Source organism: Trichophyton verrucosum, assembly GCF_000151505.1.
Source record: "Trichophyton verrucosum HKI 0517 chromosome Unknown contig00383_1.f1.exp, whole genome shotgun sequence".
In the NCBI taxonomy this organism is placed as follows: domain Eukaryota; kingdom Fungi; phylum Ascomycota; class Eurotiomycetes; order Onygenales; family Arthrodermataceae; genus Trichophyton; species Trichophyton verrucosum.
This window is the reverse complement of record NW_003315380.1, coordinates 89,760-108,996: the sequence shown is the minus strand read 5'-3', so window position 1 is coordinate 108,996 and position 19,237 is coordinate 89,760. Positions and strand designations below refer to the sequence as shown.

The 19,237-nt window shown below is 47.6% G+C and overlaps 6 protein-coding genes across 6 annotated transcripts; 4 read left to right on the top strand and 2 right to left on the bottom strand.

Moving 5' to 3' along the window:
• Nucleotides 1–580: 580 nt before the first annotated feature.
• On the top strand, nucleotides 581–2,897 carry TRV_05075 (uncharacterized protein; the record flags this gene model as incomplete). The annotated part of the gene is made up of 6 exons (XM_003020803.1): nucleotides 581–613; nucleotides 681–1,922; nucleotides 1,980–2,240; nucleotides 2,302–2,461; nucleotides 2,493–2,767; nucleotides 2,835–2,897. The coding sequence occupies 6 exons, from the start codon at nucleotides 581–583 to the stop codon at nucleotides 2,895–2,897; spliced, it is 2,034 nt and encodes a 677-aa protein (XP_003020849.1).
• A 473-nt stretch (nucleotides 2,898–3,370) lies between these two features.
• TRV_05074 (uncharacterized protein) lies at nucleotides 3,371–4,315 on the top strand (the record flags this gene model as incomplete). The annotated part of the gene is made up of 1 exon (XM_003020802.1): nucleotides 3,371–4,315. The coding sequence occupies one exon, from the start codon at nucleotides 3,371–3,373 to the stop codon at nucleotides 4,313–4,315; it is 945 nt and encodes a 314-aa protein (XP_003020848.1).
• A 2,178-nt stretch (nucleotides 4,316–6,493) lies between these two features.
• On the top strand, nucleotides 6,494–12,555 carry TRV_05073 (uncharacterized protein; the record flags this gene model as incomplete). The annotated part of the gene is made up of 5 exons (XM_003020801.1): nucleotides 6,494–6,537; nucleotides 6,623–7,037; nucleotides 7,089–10,295; nucleotides 10,448–12,379; nucleotides 12,439–12,555. 5 exons carry the CDS (start codon nucleotides 6,494–6,496, stop codon nucleotides 12,553–12,555), a joined length of 5,715 nt encoding a protein of 1,904 aa, XP_003020847.1.
• Nucleotides 12,556–13,210: 655 nt separating this feature from the next.
• On the bottom strand, nucleotides 13,211–15,289 carry TRV_05072 (uncharacterized protein; the record flags this gene model as incomplete). The annotated part of the gene is made up of 4 exons (XM_003020800.1): nucleotides 13,211–14,371; nucleotides 14,492–14,563; nucleotides 14,645–15,140; nucleotides 15,231–15,289. The coding sequence occupies 4 exons, from the start codon at nucleotides 15,287–15,289 to the stop codon at nucleotides 13,211–13,213; spliced, it is 1,788 nt and encodes a 595-aa protein (XP_003020846.1).
• Nucleotides 15,290–15,514: 225 nt separating this feature from the next.
• TRV_05071 (SET domain protein) lies at nucleotides 15,515–17,762 on the top strand (the record flags this gene model as incomplete). The annotated part of the gene is made up of 4 exons (XM_003020799.1): nucleotides 15,515–15,535; nucleotides 15,596–16,146; nucleotides 16,209–16,474; nucleotides 16,522–17,762. The coding sequence occupies 4 exons, from the start codon at nucleotides 15,515–15,517 to the stop codon at nucleotides 17,760–17,762; spliced, it is 2,079 nt and encodes a 692-aa protein (XP_003020845.1).
• Nucleotides 17,763–18,291: 529 nt separating this feature from the next.
• On the bottom strand, nucleotides 18,292–19,119 carry TRV_05070 (uncharacterized protein; the record flags this gene model as incomplete). Its single annotated transcript, XM_003020798.1, has 2 exons — nucleotides 18,292–18,990; nucleotides 19,093–19,119. 2 exons carry the CDS (start codon nucleotides 19,117–19,119, stop codon nucleotides 18,292–18,294), a joined length of 726 nt encoding a protein of 241 aa, XP_003020844.1.
• Between the last annotated feature and the right edge of the window lie 118 nt (nucleotides 19,120–19,237).

Genomic DNA, 19,237 nt, shown 5'->3' with positions numbered 1-19,237 from the left:
GCTGGACGGAGTAACTGCTCCGTGGTGCTCCGTGGTTATAATATAGGCGTAGTATGATTCGCCTTGAGTTGTTTCGGTTGAATGGAGGGACCCCGCATAGCTAGGCTAGCTAGTCGGCGAACTAACTAGTAGGGAGCCGCTCTTTGGAAACCATCCTCAAGAGGTGACAGCGGGTGCCGAAGCAGGAGGATGGAGAAGGTATGCGGCATGGATCCCTGGCCTGCGAGATCCCTGGCGCTGCTGTGCGACTTATGTGGCTGGCGCTGTTTGGCGTGCGGAGGGTTAGTGAGATGGTGAAGTCAAGACGGAGTTTCGGGTATGATAAACTCAGCTCTGGAGAAGCCGATCCATTTTTTGGGGCCTTTTCTTCTTTCTCTTCTTCTTATTTATATTGGCCATCTCCCGTCTTCGCTTCGGTTCCCCTCTTGTTTCTCCTCCTGAAGGATTTGTCGTACTGCGCAAGGCCCTGTGTTCGCCTCGAGACGCCCTCTTGACACCGGCTTAGCTGTCTACACCCCGCTACCCCGCGATCATCTGTACCCCTGGTCGCACGCAAGCAAGTCTGCGTTGGAAGACGATCATGGCAGAGGTAGACGCTGCTAAGGCCCCGGTGGTACGTTTATTATGTGTTATGCAAGCGAGAGAGCGAACAAAAGACGGCGTGGCTAACTGGCGCATAGGTCGTGGAAGCCCACCAGGTCGAGACCGTTGGTGTGCCTGCGGAGTACCACCAGCACTCCACCAAAACGCACCTGAAGAGCTTTGAGGAATACAAGACTCTTTATGAGGAGTCTATCTCGAGTCCGGATACCTTCTGGGCGCGGCTGGCGCGGGAATTAGTGACCTTTGATAAAGACTTCAACACGACGCACATCGGCTCCTTAAAGGGAGGTGATAATGCTTGGTTTGTTGGTGGAAGGCTGAATGCTTCTTACAACTGTGTCGACCGTCATGCGCTCAAGAATCCGGACAAGGTTTCTATCATCTACGAGGCCGATGAACCTGGCGAAGGGCGCAGCATCACTTACGGCGAGCTGCTTAAGCAAGTCTCGAGCTTTGCCTGGACTTTGAAGCAGCAGGGGGTAAAGAAGGGAGATACGGTGGCCATCTATTTGCCTATGATTCCAGAGGCTCTGGTTGCTTTCCTTGCTTGTTCTCGCATTGGTGCTGTGCACTCTGTCGTCTTTGCAGGCTTCTCGTCCGACTCGCTGCGTGACCGTATCAATGACGCCAACTCCAAGGTTGTCATTACCTCTGACGAGGGCAAGCGAGGCGGAAAACTCATCGGAACCAAGAAGATTGTCGACGAGGCTTTGAAGCAGTGTCCTGGAGTGACTAGCTGCATCGTGTTCAAGAGGACTGGAGCAGAGGTTCCATGGACTCAAGGACGCGATCTCTGGTGGCACGAGGAGGTTGAGAAGTATCCTAGCTATATTGCTCCTGAGTCCATGGATTCGGAAGACCCTCTTTTCCTCTTGTACACTTCAGGCTCAACCGGCAAGCCCAAGGGATTGATGCACACCACTGCTGGTTATCTGGTTGGCGCCGCCGCAACTGGTAAATACGTCTTTGACATTCATGAGGAAGACCGATTCTTCTGCGGTGGAGACGTTGGTTGGATTACCGGACATACCTATGTTGTCTACGCTCCACTGCTTCTCGGTGCGACCACAGTTGTTTTCGAGAGTACTCCTGCCTATCCGAACTTCTCGAGATACTGGGATGTCATTGAAAAGAATAAGGTCACGCAGTTCTACGTTGCACCAACCGCACTCAGACTTCTCAAGCGTGCTGGTGACCAGCATATCCACCATGATATGAAGGACCTCCGAGTATTGGGAAGTGTTGGTGAGCCAATTGCAGCTGAGATCTGGAAATGGTACTATGAAGTTGTTGGCAAGAAAAAGGCCCAAGTTGTCGACGTAAGTATTGGATCCTTCTGGTTTTCTAAAGCAGGAGTCTAAGATCAGTAAATACAGACATACTGGCAAACCGAGACTGGCTCTCACGTCATTACTCCCCTTGGTGGAATCACTCCTACCAAACCGGGAAGCGCCTCTCTGCCATTCTTCGGCATTGAGCCTGCCATCGTCGACCCAGTTACCGGCGAAGAACTGAAGGGTAACGATGTAGAGGGTGTATTGGCATTCAAGCAACCGTGGCCAAGCATGGCTCGCACAGTTTGGGGTGCCCACAAGCGATACATGGACACTTATTTCAATGTCTACCCAGGATTCTATGTGAGTAGCTTGAATAAGCAAAGACCAAATTAGTTTCTTTACATGCTAATTCCAGAAATAGTTCACTGGAGACGGCGCCGGCCGAGACCATGACGGATACTACTGGATCAGAGGAAGAGTTGACGACGTCGTGAACGTCTCCGGCCATCGACTTTCTACCGCTGAAATAGAAGCTGCTCTCATCACACACTGTAAGGCTGCCATTTCTGTGGAGGATGGAGGTATAGAGTAGTTAGGCTGACAAATATGTAGCTTCCGTTGCCGAGGCTGCCGTCGTTGGTGTACACGATGAGCTCACCGGCCAGGCAGTCAACGCCTTCGTTGCCCTCAAGACAGGCAACGAAATCGGCGAGGAGATCCGCAAGGAGTTAGTAATGCAGGTTCGAAAATCTATCGGACCCTTTGCAGCTCCTAAGGCGGTCTATGTCGTTGAAGACCTGCCCAAGACTCGCAGTGGAAAGATCATGCGACGTATTCTCAGGAAGATCTTGAGCGGCGAAGCTGACAGCTTAGGCGATATCTCGACTGTAAGTACACTTTTAGGCTGCTATAGACCTTGGGCTTGTCGGTGACTCATGACTGATGACTCTTTAGCTTTCGGATCCAACGGTGGTTCCCAAGATTATCGAGATGTATGAGGCAACAAAGAAGAAATGAGGTGGAATCTTCTTGATGTTGTTGCGGTGGGTATCGTCTTTTTCTTGCACTGCTGAGCCTTTTAAACCGTTATATAAATAGCGATACACTATCCAAATAGCCTGAGCAAGATTTACCCAAGAATATCGAGTCTTGTTGCTGTTTGTTGGTCCTTATCAAATGTTCAATATTGACGTTGTAGCACGAGAGAATAGGCCCTTAGCTCATTCAGCCAATTATATCATGGATATTTCAAATAGATTACCTCTCTATGATCAATAACTAGTTAGTTGCCTCTAAACGACCGCGTCGTCTCACCGAAGCGCGTCTCCCACTTAACTAGTTAGCTAGTTAGTTAAAGCCGAACTCTTAACTCCTTCTTGGCCCTAGGCTCCAGCGTCCTTTCTCGCAGTACTATGTACTCTAGGCTCTCTGTCCTCTCCCCCATCCTGTATTCTTATTATACTCTTCTATTACTGCGATAAAGTCCTAAGATGCCACGATCCAGCTCCTCCAGAACTGACCGCGGGCACAAAGGCAAAAAGAGCCTAGGAGCAACGCCTAGGGAGAAGAAAATACCACCCCCCTGTGAAGCCCTGACACATTCCTTCGTTCCATGCAAAAACCGAGCGAATACCAAGGCTTCACGCAAAATTCCCGTCTGCTGGGCTCATCGGAAACAGGGAGAGACCGTAACTCGCTGCCAGGCAGTGCTCGAGAACAATCGCAAGTGCCTCAAAAAGATACCCTGGTCTGAAAGACGACAAGTTTGCACCAAACATGCGGATTCGCCTCTGCCATGCTTCATCATCCGTCTACCGATTGAACTCCGTCAACAGATATTCTCATATATTCTTGATGAGTACCAGAAAGAATATGTTCCACTCTATACGTACTTTAGTATTCTGCACATGGCACGAGTAAATCGCCAAATTTACCAGGACGCATGCGACCTCCTCCATCGAAAACTTGTATGCAACATTTCTTTAAGGAACGAAAATATATCCATACTCAAAAAAGTCTGCCTGTCAGTACGACCTGGCTCGTGGCAACGTTTCAAACAATTTCACTTCCAGTTCTATGATGAAATGCAGGAGGCAACCATTAACAACCTTACGCTTATTGTAGCGCTGCTTCGTGATACCTGCATGAAGCTCTCTGTTGACCCTTCTTATACGATATGGTGGCATAGTCATTATGGCCTCGAGCGAGCTATTGACGCCCTACCATCATACTTGGATATTTTTCGACAGTTGAGGGGAGTGAGGGAGGCCCGAGTGGAAATGTCCCCTAACTTAACTACTGCATTGAGTGTATACGGATGGAATTCACTGAATCCGGAGGCTGGAATGGCCATCAAGTCGAAGTGGGAAAGCTACTACAAACAATGGGTTAAAGACTTGGAGCGTGGGCATTCTGCGGAAAGAGATGATTCTTGAAATCATTTATTCTAATCACGGAACCACGGGAAAAAAAAAAAAAAAAAAAAAAATCGGCCTACAGGCAAAATCTTCTCGTCCATGATGCAAACTACACTCCTGATATTATTTAATATGCAGCAATTGCCATGATCATGTCAAACGATACACCTATTTCCACCCGGGACCCGGGCTCGGCGAGGTAGTAAGCTCGTGGAGAAGGAGAATAGAAGGGATATGAGGAGACGAATACTATATAGACTAGTCACAAAATCATGATCACATAGCTAGGTAAGGAAGAAATTCCATATTGAAAGGTTGTGAAAAGTTGCCAAGCATCATACCATATATTCGGAAGCATTGTTAGTGGCTGAAAAAGTGCATATTCGCCTCTCCTAGATCATCAGCCTGCAATTAAGAGCACAGTACTAGCTTCCAGAACGGTATTTCTACCCTGATGGAAAGATATAATTCTTCATAGGAGTGCCTTTTGTGATAAATGAGAAGGATTGGACAGTTGTTTATCAATAAACCGCTCGATGAGTAGCTACCTGCACATGAATAGTTATTGACAACTCAGCATTGACTAAAGTTAGTGCTTCATTCTTCGGCTCCTGTTAGTTTATTAAAACGGGTCAAACCAAAGTTATTTTTAAATAAGAACCTGTTTGAGTATAGGCGGTTGTCGAGAGTTTAAGGAGTCTGTTTGCTGATGTGGATGTGGCACCGGTGAGGCTCTGTCGAGAAGTTACCCGAAGACGGGAGCGGCAGAGCGATGGACGATAGGAATGGCGCTTTACCTGATTCGGATAGTGCCGCCGATGTGCTGTCGTATTTAAGTTTTGTTAGGCAGCAGCATGACTAATTGCATCACCTGACCAACACTCCCCTTTGGGCTAACTGTGTCGACTCTCTTCGAACCTCAACTTTTTTTTCCTTAAGAGCAGCAACATCCGCGTTTTCTCAGCGTCCGCTGTGCAAACACCCTTCATTCTCTCTGTTTCTTCTTCTGAAGCACGGGAAAGCAGATAAGTTGCTCATATCTGTGAACAAATCCCGTTCGATCAGCCTCTTTGTCGGTTTCGCAAGCTCTTTTTGCCTCTGCACGTCGCGACCTCACCTGCCAGCCCAACCTCGCAGCAAGTTGACGGCGCCAACCACCCGCTTTCTCTACCCTTTCGGCCTCCCAGGCTGCGTTCGCATTTTTGAGACCTGCCCGTTCATGGCTCAATAATCCTGTTTTGCTTTCGCTAGAAGTCTTAACAACGCGAGACGCGATGTCGGGATTCGGGACTGGCTCCTCTTTTGGGGGCTTTGGCTCCAACAATACTCAACAGCAAAACACTGGATTCGGATCAACTGGGTTCGGAAACACTTCTGGAAACACTGGTAGGCCGTCTATATTTTTCTCCATGATACCCTTCCCCTTCCCTTGATTCTTTACTTTGATTGTTTTATATGGTTCGTGTTGTTTCCACCATGAGCTTGAAACGAGGAGATGCATTTCATCGGGGCATAAGAATCTTGTCTACAAATACTGCCACGCCACAATTCAAAAAGAAGAAGATCAAAAGAAGACAAAAAGGCGCAAACGATGAATAAAAACTGCGACTCTGGAACAAACTCAGCTGGGAACAATATCGACACCACGCGGACATAAAAGAAAGAGAACAACCCTCCTCTAACCAAGAATTTCTGCCTTTCCCTTTTTTCTTTGGTACATTTAGGCTTTGGATCGACTCCCCTTTTTGGAAGTACCTCGAACACCGGTAATACATTCGGAAGCTCTTCCGGTGGATTCGGGACTGGAGGAGGTACGTCAACACAGACCTTGTTTTATCCTTGTCGCTTTTAAAAACGATGGAAAGGGAATGGTTGAAATTTGGCCATCTCGACATTTCTTTCTTGGGACGGAGTATTTTATCGGCAATCCATTTGAATACAACTCTTTTCATTCTATCCGCGGATCCAAGGCAGCTGGTTTTATATGCGCCCTCCAGCCCCGCTCTTTCTGGATCTCGCATGGCGTGGCTCGCAACTCTGATATATCTGGTTGAACTACTACCAGACAACCTTGAGATACGGAATCAATATTCCGGAGATTATTATCATCACTCTTGAGCCTTCGCTGCCAATGGACCCGAGATTTTTTTTTTTTTTTTTTTTTTTTAATTTTTACTTTTTCTTCTTTATTTGTCTATGCATGTCGAATACCTTAACATCTGCGGAAGTGCTAACCTTTTGTGACTTTTGATTAGGATTTGGGTCAAATACTAATACTTCGAACTCGTTGTTCGGCGGCCAAAATCGACCATTCGGCTCCACAAGCACCACTACTGGTGGTGGATTCGGTTCAAACACCCAAACATCCGCGTTCGGCTCATCCGGATTTGGAACGGGTACAAGTGGCTTTGGCTCAACGTCAAACACCGGAACGGGTGGTGGAATTTTCGGCAGCAAACCGTCTGGCGGGTTTGGGTCAACAGGTAATCAAACCGGAAGTATATTTGGAGGCACTTCAACTTCTAGTCCAGCTACCAACACTGGAACAGGCTTTGGAGCTACTACGGCTGCCTCAGGATTCGGTGGCAGTGGAACTGCCCTCGCTGGTGAAGTCCCGCCCTCTCAGGGTACCGCCAACCCAACATTCAGCCCGTTTACGGAAAAGGACCCTGGTTCCTCAAACACCAGCAACTACCAAAGCATAAGCTTTATGACCCCGTATCAGAAATACTCCTTCGAGGTAAGCAAATCATAATTGTCTTCAAATAACGATATAGCTAACCATGCATAGGAATTACGCGTTGCCGATTATGAACAAGGAAGGCGGTATGGAAATGCTAGCGGCCAGCCTGGTGCATTTGGCTCCTTCTCTGGGTTTGGACAAGGATCCAGCGGCTTTGGTACTACTGCTGCCAGCTCATCTCCATTCGGTGGTTCCACCACAGCTACCTCCGGCTTTGGAACGCAAAATCAGACTCAGAACACTGGCTTTGGATCAAACACTTCTAACCCACTGTTTGGAGCAACAAAACCGGCTACTGGTATATTCGGCCAAACCAGTTCCACGCCCTCTACAGGCTTTGGAACCACTGGAACTACTGGGGGGTTTGGTACCTCGACGACCAATGCGTTCGGAGGAACCAATACTGGTGGCGGTGGCTTGTTCGGCAATACCCAACAAAAGACGACTGGATTTGGTACCACTGCCACTCCGACCCTAGGAACTGGGTTCGGTACACAGACGAACACCACTAACTCTTCGCCTTTTGGCAATACCCAAACTTCGACCACTTTCGGCCAGCAGGGAAGCAGTGGGTTCGGCTCATTTGGCCAGAACCAAAACCAAGCCAAGCCGGCATTCGGGGGCTTTGGTCAAACTCAACCACAGCAGCAAACGGGCGGGGGTCTTTTTGGAAGTACCCCCGCTACTTCTGGGACCGGCAGTTCGTTGTTCGGCAATAATAACCAACAGCAAGGGTCATCCATCTTTGGTCAGCAGAATCAGCAGACCAATACCAGTGGTGGCCTCTTCGGCAATACCCAGCAAAACCAACAGCAGCAGAAGCCTGGAGGTCTGTTTGGTACTGGACTAGGAACTAATACCACTACAACAGGCACCTCTGGATTTGGCCTGGGCACTTCCCAGCCTGCGCAGCAAACTAGCTCGTTGTTCGGGAATACACAACAGAAGTCAGGTAGTTTGTTTGGCACGACTCCTACACAAGGTTCTTCATTGTTCGGAAACAATTCAGCCCCTGCATCCTCGAGCATTTTTGGCCTAGGAAATTCTACTCAGAATACACAACAACAGCAGACTGGTGGACTGGGAACTGGCGGAAACAGCTTATTTGGCCAATCCCAACAGCAACAACAGCAGCAACAGCAATCGCCTTCTGGGTTCCAGGCGTCTCTCCTTGATGGTAACCCATATGGCAGTCAATCTATCTTCGCTGGCCTGCCTGCACCCAACACCCCATCTCCAGGTCCACTAGCCACCCCCCTGTCCGCTAGCATGAAACAAAAACAGCGCACACCACTACCTATGTATAAAATCTCCCCACTTGCCGCAAACCGTCTTGTTACTCCCCCTACTCGTCAAGGCTATGGATTTAGCTACTCCACTTCCAGTACTGCGAGCACCCCTGGAAGCAGCAGCATCTTTGGAGGAAGCCTGCGAAGCGGTGGCAGCCTTGGACGAAGTTTTGGCAAGAGCTTGACTGGTAGCAGTAGCCTTCGAAAGACCTGGGACCCAGAGACTGACAGCATTCTTTCCCCTGGAGCTTTCTCTGCCGGCAATTCTAGACAAAGTGGAAGCCTAAAGCGCTTGACCATTGACCGCAACCTTCGCACTGATTTGTTTTCCCGCTCGGCGTTGACCAATGGTGATGAGGCCGCACCACCATCTAGCAAACTGAAGAAGAAAGTCAGCTTTGATGACGCTGTCTCTCCAGGAGACTCTGCTGACAAGACCAATGGGGCTATTGTCCGTGTCGAATCTGAATCTTCTGAGCCCACTCCCGAAGAGCTCGGATTCTTAAGGTCTGCCCGTAAACAATCTTCTGCTAATTCTACTCCAACTGCGCCCAAGAGCGTTGAGCTTCCTAACGGCACTCCAAGCGCATCCTCAACCCCACAGATGGAACAAGTCAGAGGCAAAGAGCTAGCTACCGTCCCAGAAAATGGCGAGCAACCTGCTCTCACCACCCCAACCAATAAACCCCTCGTTATTGTTCCCAACGTGGACCCTAAGCCTGGTGAATATTGGATGAAGCCATCTCGTGCAGAGCTCAGCAAAATGTCCCGTGAAGAGCTGAAACAGGTCCCTAATTTTACAGTTGGCCGTGTCCGTTGTGGATCTGTTACATTTGACAGACCAGTTGACCTAACCACCATCAACCTTGATGACATCTTTGACAAGATTGCTAAGATCACCATCCGTTCTATCACCGTTTACCCCGATGAGGCAACTAAGCCTCCTCGTGGCAAGGGCCTTAACATGCCATCTACTCTTCGCATTGAGAATTCCTGGCCTCGTGGGAGAGACAAGAGGAGCCCATCGCCATTCACTTCTGGGCCAACGTTCGAGAAGCATATCAAACGTCTTAAGGAAGTTACGAACACTGAATTCATTGACTATGAGAAGGAGACCGGTACTTGGGTCTTCACTGTCCCTCATTTTACGACGTATGGACTTGATTATGATGATGATGACGAGGATGAAGGTGAGAGCTTTAATCAAAGCACTTTAAGCGCTGCTCCTGACTCTGTCGCTTCAAATGATCAGACCCCCACGCAGTCGTCCGGAATGCGCAATTTTGATACCTCAATGAGTATTGAAGGCTCCCTTTTTGACGACTCTGTTAGCGGTTTGGAAGATGATACCTTTGAATTTAAGAAAAAGAAACCCGTTCCGGGGGCATATGCTCGCCAGGGGGTAAATGGAATGGGGGCGTTACCGGAAGACATGGAATCTGAAGAAGAAGCCGACCAGGATTCTTTTTTAGAGGACGGCTCCGCGGGTTCAGTTACTAATGAAAGTGAGGAACAGCTGGAAAGCATGTCACCCTCTGCATCAGAACTTGAATCGGACAGGGACGAGGATATGGAAATGGCTGGTTCCTTCCCAGTCCCTGACCAAACCGTGGAGCTCACCTTGACTGGCCCCTTGAAAAAGAACAACTTATTTCAATCTATGCCTCGATTCGGCACTCCTACAAAGTCCGCGGACCTTAATCTTCAGGGTAACTGGGCTGAACAACTTCAACGAACTATCAGTCCACGAAAGCAAGATAGACAAGCTCTCCGGGAGGTCCAAGATAGGGCTTTTTTAGACAGAGATGAAGATGAGAGCCCAACCGCAACGTCGAAAGCAACTGAAGAGCGCCCAACGCAGTTCACTACTAGTATCGATCTTATGAACTCACTATTCCGACAACCCAAACGGCAAGGGGCGTCTCCTGCTCCTGCTCAATCATTGAAAGCCAAAAGTGGATTAGAGGTTTGATTCCCCAGTTCCCCGTTTCTACTCAATAAATCTCAATCGTTTTTCGTGTCATGCAATCCAAGATGTATCTAAATTGCGTTTTACATACTTTCTGTGTACTTAAGCAAGAATGCAGATGAAACTATACTAAATTTTTTCTACTCTAGTGGCCTTATCCAAAGAAACCCAAGACTTTTGCGGGAAAATCAAGCGAAATGGCGGAAATCGAGGCCTCATTTCATCACTCGACCAAGGCACGATGGGGTGTCCTTGACGAGGTTGTGCTTCCAAACAATAGACCCGAGGTACCCGTTTATGGAGAGAAACGATTGGTGAACGTTAGTAAATTTGATCATGAAACTGCTGAGGTACGACTTTTCCGCTGTCTTCAACTATGGCCACGTTCACTGACTTGTGATGTTTTCAAGGCCCAAAACCCTCTACAATTGCAGAAAACAAAATCAATTGTTCGCCTAGTCGACAACGTGCCTTTTGCATCCTTGGCCCTTCCCAATTTTGGAGCCTTAGCAGAGGCTGTTATTGACACTACCAAAGCGGCGGACACTGAGAGGTGGCTGTGGCAATTGGCTAACATCTTGTTCAATGATGATTTGGAAGACGATATTTCTGAGGGCGTCCCTGCTGGACTGCTTGATAACTATAAACATCGTATCAAGAAAGACCGCCTTAGTCGGTTGTGGGAAACAATGATTCGTGCCCATCATCCCAACGAGACTGGAGAGCTCAAAACGCCGGAAGAACGCGCCTTTTCCTACCTGTGTGCCCATCGTGTTGAGGAGGCATGCAAGTTACTTATTGATTCTGGGAACCCACACTTGGCGTCTCTCGTTTCGCAGATAGGCCGTGATGAAGATACCAGGAAAGCTATGCAAGACCAGATAGAATCATGGCGCAAGGCCGGTATCTCTTGTGAAATTAGCGAGCCTATTCGGGCCATCTATGAGCTGCTTGCAGGTAACTGCCTACGCAGTGAAGGAAAACCAAGCGGGCCCCCAGAGGAGCGGATCTCAACCTTCAATATGTCAGACCGTTTTGAACTTGATTGGTTCCAGGCATTTGGCCTCCGGCTATGGTATGGAATCTCAGACGATGATCCAATTGAGGACGCTGTGACCTTATTCCATCATGATGTATACCATGAAGGTGAACCCCAGCATCCACTCACTGTGACCACTAAAGACTCCAACCAAAAACCTGATGACGACCCTATTGGTCGCGAGTCTCCCTTCTGGATTTTGTTGAAAACTTATACCCTCGCCGTTAACGATGGTACTCACCCAGAAATCGCCCCAATTCAGATGCCAGCTGCTATTACTCCAATTGCAGTTTCCGGTCACATGTTGCACAATCGTCTATCATTCCAACTGTTCCACCATCTATCTAAAGTGGTAGGACATCACGACGTTTTTGCAGTGGACCAATCTCGAGCAGACCAACTTGCTTTGGACCTTTCTTGGGAGCTCACTACTGCCGAACAATATGCACCCGCTTTGTTTGTCCTCCTACATCTTTCCCGCCCTTCAGACCGGGAGCGGAGTGTAAAGGAGATTTTGAGTCGTTTTGCCTCTTTGATTCCTTCTCCAACAGCTGAGAATGGAACTCCAAGTTCTCTATGGACATATCTTACTGTGGAACTTCAGGTCCCACCAGCTTGGCTTTGGATTTCTAAGGCGCTGCACTCCCGAGCTGTTGGCGATATTGCTAGTGAAGTAGAGTGTCTCATCCATGCCAAACACTGGAACGAGGCCCATGGAACCTTCTACCGCATTGTTGCCCCTAAGGCAGTTATTGAAAGGGATTATGATACGCTTGCCTCGCTGCTTAGTGGATTTGGGGAAAGCCCAGAACGAAGAGTTAGAGACTGGGCGGATGGTGGTGCCGTATACCAGGATTTCCTCCAGCTGGTGAGTGCAAAGGGAGGATGGAGAGACCCAGCTCCGCTCAAACGATTGCTCAAGGCACTTGCACACCTTGGTGGAAAAGTTGAAAAGTCAGCAACTTCTAGCTTGTATGAGCGCATTGCTTTTAGGGAAATGAGCCGTCTGGTTGCGGGATGGGCTACAAAAGATGTTGGAAACGTAAGTCTTGCCGTGTCTCATATGGATTATCAACAAACAAAATCTAACATATCAACCAGAACATCGAGTCTTCCACAATTCTTAACCTCCCGTTGACTCGAGACGCTCGACTCACGCACACTGCGGAAGTCAGCCGACGTTACTATAACGCGATCATGGCTGGCGGAAGTACTTAGAGCAAGTCATCGCTTCCCTATGTCGGCCAATGTCCCCCTGAAGTTTTCAGATTATCATGATGACCTACTTCGGCATTCCCTTTGTTCTTTTGATCCTTGTGGGCGTTTTATGCTACTTGTTCCTAATTTCTTAACCCTTTCCATTTCCTGTTTTATTATCACTGATCACCATCTCATTATGCCCCTTACACTGTTTTATTAAAATCCCCCCCGTCTATCCCCGATCCAACACTCTGATTTGACCATAGCCACAAAAACCTACGAATTTTCTTAGATAGATTAGCTAGCTATTGAATCAAAGAATGAATCCCCAAACAAGTATTTCTCTAGGCTTTCATTGATTGAACAGAATGTGTAGACAGGAAGTTTTCTAAAGTGTAAAAGGTGAATATTGCCTTATAAGTCCATACATAAAACATATGAAACGCAGAAAAGAAAGCAAACCGCAAATATTTTGAACATGCGAATCAGGATGGATGACAAAAAACAGATGACACGATGGAAATCAAGCGTTGCCACCATCCGCAATATACAGGGCTCTAGGAGAGCAAGAGTGAAAATGCGTGGTCTTCTTGTAATGATTAATACATTTGCTAAAAAGACATATTTAACCCTTACCCCTAAAACCAGTTCGAGCTGAGGGTCCATTTCCCGTCTACTGTCCAGGAGCAATCAACTTGCCCTCTTGACGGGTGTTGGGAGCCCAACCACCGGCAAAGACCTCCTTTCCTCCATTTGCCTGCGCGTTCTGACGTATTCTGCCTTCAAGTTCTGGTCTGAAGTGGCGGATCAAGCCCTGGATAGGCCAAGCAAAAGCCTCACCCAAAGCGCAAATGGTGTGGCCTTCAACTTGCTTAGTGAGTTCCTGAAGCATATCGATTTCACGTTCACGGGCCTGGCCACGTTCGAATCGCTCCATCATTTGCAGAGTCCATTTGCTTCCTTCACGGCAAGGGGTACATTGTCCACAACTTTCGTGGCGGTAGAAAGCAGAGAGCCGGGAGATTGCGCGAACGATATCGGTAGACTTGTCCATGACTATAACGGCAGCAGTACCGAGACCGGATTGAGAATCTTTAAGAGCATCAAAGTCCATCATCTGGTCGTCACAGATGTGCTTGGGAAGCACGGGAGTGGAAGAACCGCCGGGAATAACGGCAAGGAGGTTGTCCCAACCACCTCGAACTCCGCCACAGTGACGGTCAATCAGTTCGCGGAGAGGGATAGACATCTCTTCCTCAACGGTGCAGGGGTTGTTGACATGGCCAGAGATACAGAACAGCTTGGTTCCCTGGTTTCTCTCACGGCCAAAGCCAGCAAACCATTTACCACCACGACGGCAGATTGTGGGAGCGACAGCAACAGTTTCGACGTTAGTGACAGTGCTGGGACAGCCGAAGAGACCGACGGCAGCAGGGAACGGAGGCTTTAGACGGGGCTTTCCGGCCTTGCCTTCAATTGACTCAATTAGAGCAGTTTCTTCACCACAGATATAAGCGCCCATTCCACGGTGAATGTAGACGTCGAAGTCGTATCCGGAACCGCAGGCATTCTTTCCAATGAGGCCCGCAGCGTAGGCTTCGTTGATCGCCTTTTGTAAAACAGTGGCCTCCTCGTAGAATTCACCTCGGATATAGATGTATGCTGCAGTTGCGTTCATGGCACGCCCGGAGACGAGACATCCTTCGATGAGCTTGTGGGGGTCCTTGCGCATAATTTCACGGTCCTTGCAGGTACCGGGCTCACCCTCATCAGCGTTCACGACGAGGTATCTGGGCTTGGTATCCTTGTCCCAATCTTTGAAGTTCATGAAAGACTGTACCGAATGGAACCGTTAGATAAAAGGCAATCGAGAAATGCTGTAAAGTACCCTCCCAATATACATTTCGGGGGTCCTTGAACAGGTTGTAGCGACGGAATTGAGAATTAAACATACCCATTTCAAACCAGATGGGAATCCGGCACCACCTCGGCCTCTAAGCCCGGATGTTTTGATCTCAGAAATGATCTATCGAAAGACATTAGTTAGCGGTGTTCACTCCGAGAATCACATATCTGAAACCAGGCATTTTGAATGACGCGAACTCACCCAGTCATGACCCTTGAGAATAATCTCCTTCGTCTTGTACCAATCTCCACATTTCATGGCATGCTTTAGGTCCGGAGGATGTCGTCCGTACAAGTTCTGAAATATTCTGTCCTGGTCCTTCAATCCACCGTATACCCGTGGTGGGTGCGCAGCAGCGCCATCTTGAACGGTAGCAAAGCCTCGTCGCTGTGCTTGCGGCTGCTGCTGTGCTAATTGCTGTGACTGCTGCTGGTTTTGTGGTGCGGTCGACTGTTTAACGGCCGGCTGTGCAGATGTCAAGCGAGGGAGAAATGCGGCGGCCGCGGAGGTCAGGGCGCGAGACGAGACATAGGGAATGGCGTGGGCTGGCGGAGCCACAGCAGCTCTGGAGATCATGATGGGCAGGTCACCCTTCGTTGCTCGACTCCAATTGAGCCCAATAGAAGATGCGGGTTTGAAGCTGGTGATGCTGCGACTTTTGCGGCCTTCGTGAGGTTGATGTTGGTCAAAGTCGTTTCTTTACACAGCGTCTGATTGGTTGAATCACGTGATGCACTTCACTGGCGCCAGGCGCCAGGCGCCAAACGACAGGCGACAGACGACATACAATGACTGAGGAAGCAATGAGGATAGTGATATTGGCAGGATATCACGGTTAGCATACATTTCTTTTTGCATATAGTACTGTAATAATCCATTATACCAATAGAATAATCTCTTATACGATGATTTCTAAGTATCGAGATACCGAACCGCCTAAATTAAGCGAAGTAACGATTTAAATAAATTCTCACGCTTGCATACTTTTGATAGAACTCATGGACGACCGAGGAAAACAATTGTTACTAACAATCTTTACGGAACAATAGTGGAGCATTTTGCGTCCATTGCATGCATTATGGAAAACAACAGGTATTACCTAGGCATTTCTGAAGGAGATGTATCGTAAACTGACCATCAGTTAGATTCAAGTTTGACAGCCCTCCTGCTTCGTTATCTGAAAAGTTGCAAGCCGACCAAGAATTGGTCAATTGGATTACAACTCTCGGGGGAGGGCTAAATCCAGCTGTTGAAATCCATAGAGACGATAAGCAAGGATCGTGCCTTCGTGTCCGAAGCAACGAAGCTCTGACTGCTTCAACAGTTGTGGCAAGATGTCCAATTTCTGCAACTATGTCGATAATCAATGTGAAGAATTTGGATCCCAACCTTCCATCTCACGACTTCCGCTGTTCTGATATATTGTCTCAGAGAGTCAGGAAGTCCATCATTCTGGCATTTTTCATGGTGCATGAACAGCTGAAGGGAAGGGACTCCCATTGGTGGCCATACCTGGCAACACTTCCAAGGGCTAGCGAATTTACATCTGCTCTCTTCTACCAAGATAATGATCTTGAATGGCTACAAGGTACCAACTTGTACCAAACCCACCAGGCATACAGAAACGCAGTACAAGAGGAGTATGATTCAGCAATATCCATCTTACGAGATGAAGGCTTTTTGGCTGTCGAATCATACAGATGGTAAGAGAATACCGTCCGCCTATAACTAAAAACATCGTGTACTAATCATCGATGTGCCTCAGGGATATCTTTTGTTGGGCATATACCCTAATAGCTTCTCGTGCATTCACATCAAGAGTTCTGGATGCGTATTTCTCCAACCACCCAACTCTCAAACAGGACGAGGAGTTTCAAATCATGCTTCCTTTAGTTGATTCTTCAAACCACAAGCCACTGGCAAAGATTGAATGGCGAGCAGAAGCCACCGAGATAGGACTGAAAGTTATAGAGCCTACTTCTAGTGGAGAGGAAGTTCATAATAATTACGGACCACTTAATAACCAGCAATGTACGTGTCATTCCCCTGGAATATCAAGTCTAGCTAACATACAACAGTAATGACGACGTATGGATTCTGTATCGTCGATAATCCGTGTGATTTCCGGGATTTAAATGTGAATGCTCCTCCAGGAACCCCCCTGGCAAATGCTCGTCAGTTTCGATACCAAGAATTTCACGAGCCTCACGGAAAATCCCTCGACAACAAATGCTTCCTATTTAACATATTCTATCCCTTCTCCAGCGAATCATCCACAGTAGAAGAACGCATATTTTCTCGGGATTTGCTTGATGCTCTCGGCTTGACCCGCCTAAATACTCGGGAGTCTCAGAATATCGAGGTAACTGAAGAACGTACCTACGCAAATTTTTACGATTCAGGATCTCGTGTTGTTCTCAATGCATTATGTCAAGGCTCAATCGAGCTTGCGTTTCGGATTGTCAGGGTTGGACGTGGAGGTTACCTTCAGAAACAGCCATCAAATCATAAACAGAAACTCGCCCAGACATACCGAGAAACCGAGTGGCTAATTTATATGACTGGTCTGGTTGTGTGTGAATGGGCGATTGCGCGAGCTAGGACATCAGACTCTAAGGAATTGGACACACTACTTGAAAAATACCTTTCTTATATCCCATCACCTACGGTTCTTGAGCGACTTGGTCATGTTATCAAGGGGTCTAAGTCCATAGTCTGCCAGCCAGGTGAACTATTCCTAGGGATTGAGATATTAGAACTCTTGGAGTCATCAGATGCGAAGACGCTTGTCCAAGAATTTATTAACGGTATATCCAGCGCCGTTGACAGCCTTGTTGACCCTTCAGACCGACTTCTAAGCTCAAATACTGTGACATACATATTATTCCTCCTTATTTGCCTTAGGGCAAGCAAGGCGGCTGTTAATGTCTCAAATTCTCCTGAGCCGTTTCACAAAACTCTAACAGATGTCTTTTCTAAGCGTCTTGATGCATATGTTGTTCAGCTTATTGACTGGTATCCCTTGGACGATAAACAAACCCTCTTCGAAAATATGGATGAAGAAGTGGAAAAGGAGATAGCTACGATTTTTGAGGCAATAAAGGAGGAAAAATCCCGGCAATCTTATAATCTTTTACTTGGGGCGTCTGATGAATGGCTATCTGCAGATGTACTGAGGTGGGCAGTATATGTGGTGCAGGAGGAAGGGCTTACAGTCCTAAGAAATCCGTTAGAGATGATCTCAAGGGAACCTTCCGATGGACCTGTTCACATGGCCACTGATAGTTATTTCTACGTTCCACAGCTCCCTGCTAGCTAGTTAGCCAACTAGGTCTGAACTAGATATACAAGCCTTGTGACGCTTCTTAGATTAAGACCACTTTTCAACTAAAAAATGCAGGTACCTTTCAACATTATATTCAAACACAGGCACAACGTCAGCTCAAGGTAACCAGTACCTCGATCTCCTAATGATCTGATGCACGCATATGCTCCGTAGAATCACCACTTATTTTAGGTTATTGGGCGGAATAAGACAACTAGATGGGTAGCAAAGCAAAGAAGAGCATTGAACGAACAAAACGCAACAACGATGCGGGTTTAGTATGCACAGCAGGAATAGCAAAAAGAATACTCAAAAAGAGTATTTTCAGGGGTATAAATATTGTACAGAGAAGGGGGTGACGAATTATCACAGACGTTTTTGAGGAATATACCCCAAGAAATGATTGGGGTGTATGACTGGAAATCCATATATGAGTTCAGATGATATAAGACGCCTCGCAAGATGATATTCGCCAAAGCGTTCAAAATGAAGGTAAATGACGGATAGCAAGGTGAGCTGAAGCTTATTTTGTCACTGATCTCTTCCCAGGTACCAATATCTCAACGAGTCCGTCATCTTCCCCGTCACTGTTATCTTGGCCTCTTGCTGAGTCCGGGGTAAGTTCTCTCTCCTCTGGGTACACTGAGCCATCGAGTCCGTGGTGATCTGAATCTAAGAAAGTTGAGTACCCTAACGCTTCCTGTATTATTGTCTCATCATCTTCGTCCGAGTAAGAAGTCGAAGGCCCAACCATATCACCCATTTCGTCATCATCGTCAAACGCATCCACTGGTAGCCGGAATTTCCTTTCTACGCTTTCCATAGGGAGGCTACCGTCCTCATCAGATGAGCTGTCCGAATACCCGCTCACGTCCTGGAAACCAGAGAAAGATGAGGATTGGTGGTCTAAGTCTCCGGTAGTGTCTGCGTCATGCATGGCGTTCCCAGAGCTGTCCTCGCTCTCTCCTTTTGTGAATACTGTATTTAAAACATGGTCAGCGGTGGAAAATCTTCGATTATTACCAAAATTTAAGGGCGGATTCTTACCATCCTCCTCCGAGCCCTCGTTATTAGCAGCAGCGGCGTCGAGAGCTTGTTGCTTCTGGAGAGCAAGTCGAGCCGCCAGTTGACGTCGAGCTCGTGACGGCCCGGTACTCAATGGTGCGGGGGGAGGCGGGAGAATTGGAATAGGCTGGGTTTCTGAATTGTCAAATATGCTTGCCTGTGTTTAGTAGGCTCTTGTTAGCTCATGGGGGCAAAGAACAGGCTGATGTATGTATAGATGAGAAAAACAATGCTGAAAAAATAAAAAAAAGTGTATAACATGAAGGTGGGACATGCAGGGAGACATTATCCAATGTAGTATATCTGAGGCCATAGAGATCGGACACAACTATCCACAAAAAAGGAAAAGACTGGCAGGAAACTAGAACCCAAGTCAAGTCATAGAAACCCCCAGAAGACATAAC